Source organism: Dicentrarchus labrax, unplaced genomic scaffold (genome assembly GCF_905237075.1).
Source record: "Dicentrarchus labrax unplaced genomic scaffold, dlabrax2021, whole genome shotgun sequence".
Taxonomy (NCBI): Eukaryota; Metazoa; Chordata; class Actinopteri; family Moronidae; genus Dicentrarchus; species Dicentrarchus labrax.
The window spans coordinates 23,400,415-23,408,672 of record NW_026136713.1 but is presented as its reverse complement, the minus strand read 5'-3'; the positions used below and the strand labels follow the sequence as shown (position 1 = coordinate 23,408,672).

At 38.2% G+C, this 8,258-nt stretch overlaps 1 protein-coding gene across 1 annotated transcript; it reads left to right on the top strand.

The window, feature by feature from the left end:
* The first annotated feature begins 5,220 nt into the window (after positions 1-5,220).
* LOC127374612 (exosome complex component RRP40-like) lies at positions 5,221-8,229 on the top strand. The gene is given in 5 exon segments (XM_051420163.1): positions 5,221-5,503; positions 6,113-6,230; positions 6,233-6,261; positions 6,847-6,998; positions 7,537-8,229. Coding segments are annotated over 5 exon segments (732 nt in total). The 5' UTR covers positions 5,221-5,278; the 3' UTR covers positions 7,745-8,229.
* Positions 8,230-8,258: the final 29 nt, after the last annotated feature.

Below are 8,258 nucleotides of genomic sequence, written 5' to 3'. Positions count from 1 at the left end.
TATTACTATATAAGTGTAGTTGTTGCTACTGTTGTTGCTGTGCACCTGTCTGTCTGTCTGTCTGTCTGTCTGTCTGTCTGTCTGTCTCTGTCTCTCTCTCTCTCTCTCACACACAATTCAATTCAATTCAAATGGCTTTATTGGCATGACGTAACACTGTACATATTGCCAAAGCAAGCATTGGGAATTAAAAATAATGATAATAACAATAAAGGAAAACAATATTTACAATAAATTAATCATAATCCATACTGTTGTCTCTCTCTCTCTCTCTCTCTCTCTCTCTCTCTCTCTCTCTCTCTCTCTCACTGTCCTAGGTTTCTGCCTCTTAACAGGCAGTTTTTCCTTGCTTCCGTCACCAAGGTCTTGCTCATGGTGGTACTGTTGGGTCTCTGTAAATAATGTTATAAAGAGTTCGGTCTTGACCTGCTCTATTTGAAAAGTGTCCTGAGATAACTTCTGTTATGAATTGGTGCTATACAAATAAAATTGAATTGAATTGAATTGAATTTGCTTCAGCTGTGATAGATTTATAAACCCCACCCATGACGGTATTGAAGGTGAGTTGCAATCATGGGAAAGACAAAAGAGCTTCCACAAAAGCAGAGAGGAGATTATTTCATCACACCTGAAGGACCTTGGGTATAAGAAGATTTCCAAATAATGTAATATTCCAAGCAACACCATTGGGAGCATTATAAGGAAGTTTAAAACTTATGGAACAGCTGTAAACCTGCCTGGCCGTGGAAGAAAGCCCAACATTTCATCAAGGGCCCTTAGCAACTTAGTCAGAACAACTAAGAGAAACCCCTGTGTGACTGCAAGACACCTACAGGATGACCTGATGAAGGCTGGTACAAGTGCTTCAGTGGCAACTATAAGACATGCACTGAATAAACAATGACTTCATGGCTGGACTCCAAGACCCACATCATTCTTGACCACATGGAACATCAAAAGTCGACTAGAATATGCCAGGAGGAATTTGAATAAGACTACAGAGTTTTGGGAGACAGTTCTATGGACTGATGAAACCAAACTGGAGCTGTTTGGACATATGGACCAGCGATATGTCTGGCGTGCGAAAGGCCGGGCTTATGACCAGAAGAATGGGAATTAAATAAAGCAGTTGCAGTACGGAAGTACTGAAGCTGGAGGTTGAATAATGCTGCATATGTGTTAAAAGAGTTACATTCTTCATTTGAACTTCAGAGTTAAATCAACTTGTTTAATGAGGTTTTTTTCTCATTTATTGTCATTATCTTTCATCCACATCACTATGTCTTTTGAGGTGGGGGAGTTGAATATTTTTGATTGCAACTGTATATAATGTATATTATTAGTTATTAATATATAATGTATATCATTATAGTTATTAGAAATAAATGTATAATATATATTATTATAGTTATTAGTTCATGGAGTATACTATATTATATATAGTGTAGTATATATACTATAGTATATTATATATAGTATATATGTATATATATATAGTATATATATAATATACTATACTATATAATGTGAATGCAGTACTTTTACTCTGTGCTATTACTACTTTTACTTCGTTCTGCTCACACAAAGAGACAGTCTGTGTCAGGATGATGATGATGATGATGATGATGATGATGCAGATGGAGTTGGGGGGGGGGTTCCTGGTCCTGACTCTGACATTGGGGTCGTGACCTGGTGGCTCTTTCAGACATCTGTAGCTGGACATTCCCTGACACCTCCTCGTCCAATCAGCTGGAACAATGTGTGACCTGCACCCCCGAGGCCACGCCCCCCCCCCCCCTCTCTCACACACACAACACACACACACACACACACACACACACACACACACACACACACACTCTGACCTGAGGGGGAACTTCCTCTCATAAATCCAGACCAGAGACCTCCTCCAGGAGTCCTCCTCAGACTCTGCTGCCTCCTGCTGGTTCACTGAGTCTCTGTCATCAATATTCTGAACATGTATTTACAGTTTAATGTTTGTATTTACAGTTTAATATTTGTATTTACAGTTTAATATTTGTATTTACAGTTTAATATTTGTTGTTTACAGTTTACTGTTTGTTAATTACAGTTTACCGTTTGTTAATTACAGTTTAATGTTTGTATTTACAGTTTAATGTTTGTTGTTTACAGTTTACTGTTTGTATTTACAGTTTAATGTTTGTATTTACAGTTTAATGTGTATATTTACAGTTTACTGTTATTAATTACAGTTTAATGTTTGTATTTACAGTTTAATGTGTATATTTACAGTTTAATGTTTGTATTTACAGTTTAATGTTTGTTGTTTACAGTTTAATGTTTGTTGTTTACAGTTTACTGTTTGTATTTACAGTTTAATGTTTGTTGTTTACAGTTTACTGTTTGTATTTACAGTTTAATGTTTGTATTTACAGTTTACTGTTATTAATTACAGTTTACTGTTTGTATATACAGTTTAATGTTTGTTGTTTACAGTTTAATGTTTGTTAATTACAGTTTAATGTTTGTATTTACAGTTTACTGTTTGTTAATTACAGTTTAATGTTTGTATTTACAGTTTAATGTTTGTATTTACAGTTTAATGTTTGTTAATTACAGTTTAATGTTTGTATTTACAGTTTAATGTTTGTATTTACAGTTTACTGTTTGTTAATTACAGTTTAATGTTTGTATTTACAGTTTAATGTCTGTATTTACAGTTTACTGTTTGTTAATTACAGTTTAATGTCTGTATATACAGTTTACTGTTTGTTAATTACAGTTTAATGTTTGTATTTACAGTTTACTGTTATCAATTACAGTTTAATGTTTGTATTTACAGTTTAATGTTTGTATTTACAGTTTACTGTTTGTTAATTACAGTTTAATGTTTGTATTTACAGTTTAATGTTTGTATTTTTTACTGTTTGTTAATTACAGTTTAATGTTTGTATTTACAGTTTAATGTCTGTATTTACAGTTTACTGTTTGTTAATTACAGTTTAATGTCTGTATATACAGTTTACTGTTTGTTAATTACAGTTTAATGTTTGTATTTACAGTTTACTGTTTGTTAATTACAGTTTAATGTTTGTATTTACAGTTTAATGTTTGTATTTACAGTTTACTGTTTGTTAATTACAGTTTAATGTTTGTATTTACAGTTTAATGTCTGTATTTACAGTTTACTGTTTGTTAATTACAGTTTAATGTCTGTATATACAGTTTACTGTTTGTTAATTACAGTTTAATGTTTGTATTTACAGTTTACTGTTATCAATTACAGTTTAATGTTTGTATTTACAGTTTAATGTTTGTTAATTACAGTTTAATGTCTGTATTTACAGTTTACTGTTTGTTAAATTGAGCATAGCGTTAGTTCAGGCAGGGCACGAAGTCAGGCTTAGCTTTCAGTTACAGCTATATCATACGAGCACAGCTAGTCATAAACATACATCAGCTGATTCCTCAAAGCTTCCCATTGGATACCATACACAGTCAGCTGACAGCTCACCTGATTTCCTCAAGCATCCAATTGGCAAACATCACGCATGGCGCCTTATTTAAGCTGCTTTAGCCTGCCTGCCTATCTCTGCTGCTCCCTCTACAAGCCTTTGCACCCACCTCCACCCCAGCTCCTCCTTTTTATGTTGTTTCTAGTTAATCAATGTCATTTTCTGATTGCCATTGATGCTGCTCTGTTCTGTACCCTGGGGTCTCTGCTGCCGCTCTCCTTGTCCTAAACTTTTCCATGTATGCACATGGAAGGGCAGGGAGGTGTGCTCTCCCTGCCTTAAGGTTTTCCACGTAGGCACGTGGAAGGACAAGGAGGTCCCAGAACAGAGCCATACCGCCAAATGTAATTCTGCTTGGAATATAAGATATTTTGACGAAAGTGGTCCTGACTGAATTACAGTTTAATGTTTGTTGTTTACAGTTTACTGTTTGTATTTACAGTTTAATGTTTGTATTTACAGTTTACTGTTATTAATTACAGTTTAATGTTTGTATTTACAGTTTAATGTTTGTTAATTACAGTTTAATGTGTGTATTTACAGTTTAATGTTTGTTAATTACAGTTTAATGTTTGTATTTACAGTTTAATGTTTGTATTTACAGTTTAATGTTTGTATTTACAGTTTACTGTTATTAATTACAGTTTACTGTTTGTATTTACAGTTTAATGTTTGTTGTTTACAGTTTAATGTTTGTTAATTACAGTTTAATGTTTGTATTTACAGTTTAATGTTTGTTGTTTACAGTTTAATGTTTGTAGTTTACTGTTTGTATATACTGTTTAATGTTTGTTGTTTACAGTAAAATGTTTGTATTTACAGTTTACTGTTTGTATTTACAGTTTGATGTTTGTTGTTTAAACTTTATTAAAGAATATTTCCAGAAAAGAAGAAAAGGCTGATCAGATATACAGTGACAATAAGGAAGTACTGATTACAGATCAATATGTGAAAGAGACAATTATTCATCTTTATATTTTCACTCATCAGCTGATCAACAGCGCCCTCTGCCCGACGACGGCTGTACTACAACTAATACTGATTACTGCTAATAATGCAACTAATAATACAACTAATACTACAAGTTATGGCAGTAGTTTATGTGATCATATATCTGCTCTGTAAAAGAATCTTAGTACACAAACAATAATAATAACAATAACCAAATATTTAATCAAAGATTATGTAACAAATGTAAATTTCAATAAAGTTTCAACACAGTTGTTTTTTTCTTCCAGTTTTTCACAATATAAGTTTAAATAAAGATCAAAAATATAATTATTTCCATCTAAATCTCAACTTTAACCTCCAGCAGACTTTGAATATGATATTTTCCTTTATTCTGAATAACTCCAGATGTTACAATGTCCATTAGGGATAAATTATATATTTATAACTATAATATATTATATATTATTGAGACATTTCCAATTTACAGTTCAACAATTGTTTATTTTATTTGTATAAAATGATAAGTATACAATATAAATTTGAATGTGTATTTTATTGATTAAGTTCATCAAACAACAACAAACAACAACAATCCAGACAAACTTAACGAGGCAGTGGCGGGAGGAAATAATCGATTAACTGATCAATTTGAATTTAGAAATAAAGACATAAGGCCTCATTTTAAATATTGATATAAAATAAGAATGTAATAACCCGCCTCCGGCCCGCAGAGGGCGCTGCAGGCTGATTCCTGCTTCCTGTGTCACATTGATTTCCGTCCGTCGAACAACAACAACAACACATGTGAGTGAAGCTGCTGCAGAGTCGACATGTTTCCCGGGTTGAAGGAGAAAGTCGGAGAGGTTTTGTTACCGGGAGATGAGTTCTGCTTTCAGACCGACGACACCATCTCTCTGACGGACCCCGGGAGACCGGAGAAGGTGGTGTGCGGACCGGGTCTGAGGCGGAGCGGAGACCGGCTGCTGGTGTGTAAAAGCGGCGTCCTCCGACACAAACAGCCCAACATGTTCTGGATGGATTCCCAGCAGAGGAGGGTGAGACTGCACCGGACTCACTCTATATACCCACACCATCCAGTTACTGTCAGATCTGCGCTAACTGGAGCTCCTACTGTGTGCAGAAATCCGTTTAGAAATCTCGCAATTTAAGGGATTTCTTTGTCAGCGCACCTGAACGCCTCATAAGGCGGGACTCTTGGACTGAACTTAAATCATTATGGATCAGTCGAGATTACGGCTTAAAATAAAGTAATCAAGATGCGCTTTGTGTCATTAAAGTTGAATTTAATTCATTATTTCCGCTGTTCTGTCTTCCACAGCTCGCTGTGCTTTACGGCAGCGAGCAGCGGGACTCCGCTCTGAAAAGTTCAGATTATTTAGTAATACAGTACCGGTTGGTGAACCAGTACCGGCCCGAATTACTCAGATCACCGAACTAATGTATGAGAGTTGTTAGTTTTTGTTCTGGAAGTTAAATCCGGTGAACCATATTGGGTCAAACTTTAAATAGCTATATATTTAAATGGAGTTCGGAGTTCCTAATAGAAGGTGAAGCGAACGTTGGTGTTCCATGAGGACATTTCAGAAGAGGACAGGTGTTGGAGCAGTGCATGCTGGGAGCTGAGTCTGTCTCTGTGTCCTCAGTACGTCCCGGCTAAAGGAGAGACCGTCATCGGCATCGTGACGGTCAAATCAGGAGACGTCTTCAAGGTGGACTTTGGAGGAAGCGAGCAGGCGTCTCTGTCCTACCTGGCGTTCGAGGGGCGACCAAGAGGAACCGCCCCAACGTCCAGGTGAGACACTGAAGACCCGCTGTTACCTGTACAGGTGTTGAACCCCTCCCTCCCTGTGTGTTACCTGTACAGGTGTTGAACCCCCCTCCCTGTGTGTTACCTGTACAGGTGTTGAACCCCTCCCTCCCTGTGTGTTACCTGTACAGGTGTTGAACCCCCTCCCTCCCTGTGTGTTACCTGTACAGGTGTTGAACCCCCTCCCTCCCTCCCTGTGTGTTACCTGTACAGGTGTTGAACCCCTCCCTCCCTCCCTCCCTGTGTGTTACCTGTACAGGTGTTGAACCCCTCCCTCCCTGTGTGTTACCTGTACGGGTGTTGAACCCCCTCCCTCCCTGTGTGTTACCTGTACAGGTGTTGAACCCCTCCCTCCCTGTGTGTTACCTGTACAGGTGTTGAACCCCCTCCCTCCCTCCCTGTGTGTTACCTGTACAGGTGTTGAACCCCCTCCCTCCCTGTGTGTTACCTGTACAGGTGTTGAACCCCTCCCTCCCTGTGTGTTACCTGTACAGGTGTTGAACCCCTCCCTCCCTGTGTGTTACCTGTACAGGTGTTGAACCCCTCCCTCCCTGTGTGTTACCTGTACAGGTGGGCGACCTGGTGTTCTCTCAGTTCATCATAGCCAATAAGGACATGGAGCCGGAGCTGGTGTGTATGGACAGTTCGGGACGAGCCAATGGGATGGGAGTATTCGGAGGAGGAGGTCTGCTCTTCATCGTCTCTCTGGGACTCGTCAGAAGGTAAAAACTGCCTCAGATAGATCACTTTATATTGATTCTATTATTGATTATTGATCAGTATACACTGTATCGTTATTGATTATTGATCAGTATACACTGTATCTTTATGGATGATATTGATCAGTGTACACTGTATCTTATTGTATGGATGATATTGATCAGTATACACTGTATCTTTATTGATTATTGATCAGTATACACTTATTTAGTATACTGTATCTTATGGATGATATTGATCAGTATACACTGTATCTTTATGGATGATATTGTCAGTATACACTGTATCTGTATGGATGATATTGATCAGTATACACTGTATCTTTATAGATGATATTGATCCTGTATTGACAGTCAGACTGTGGACATATGACGGCCTTTAGCTCGTGTTTCTAGAGTTACGTGTTGTTACGAACACGTTAGGAATTGTTATTGCTAATATGGATCATTGTTAACGTTTAGTCTCCACTACAGAAACCATGTTATTGATGATGTTATTGATGATGTTATTGATGCCTGTGGCCCCCCCACCCCCCCACAGACTGCTGGCCCCCCACAGTGAGGTGCTGGCAGACCTGCAGCAGCTGTTCCCCTGTGAGCTGGTTTTGGGGATGAACGGCCGTCTGTGGGTCCGGTCCTCCAGCATCCAGCAGACGCTCGTCATCGCCAACCTGCTGCAGAGCTGCGACACCATGACGGCCCAGCAGAGACAGCAGCTGTTCAGGAGGGTGGCACAGGGGGCGCTGTAGACCACATTGGACCACAAGCGGGCCTGAACCAGCAGACGGTTGGTTCTCAGACCAACGTCCAGCTGTAATAAACGGTCTCAGTGACGTCCCCCACAGGTTCCTGTCGGTCGCCATGTTGGAAATGTTTTATGTTGTCCCCGGTGGCCTACATAAAGCCTCAGTGCTCTTTGTGAGTGAACTCCTGGAAAATGTTTTGTTAAAGAGCGGGAACTATAATCCTTAATATCATTTAAAGGTGGTACAGTTGTCATCTGACCAATAGGCTGTAAACATGTTTAATATGGGCCCTTATGGAGGCTGACCCACTGCCTCTAGTGGAACTGCCAGCTGCTGATTAGTAGAAACCCAGTTTTTAGGTATTTACATTATTTGTCTCCCTGTTGTTTAATTTATTGCAACTTGATGTTTTTACATTTTGTAAAATTAAGTAATAATTTGTATAAAAATTCTAAATGTTTTTAAATAAAGTTTGAACCTCTGGATGAGTTCTGTTTAGATCAATCTGACCTCTGAT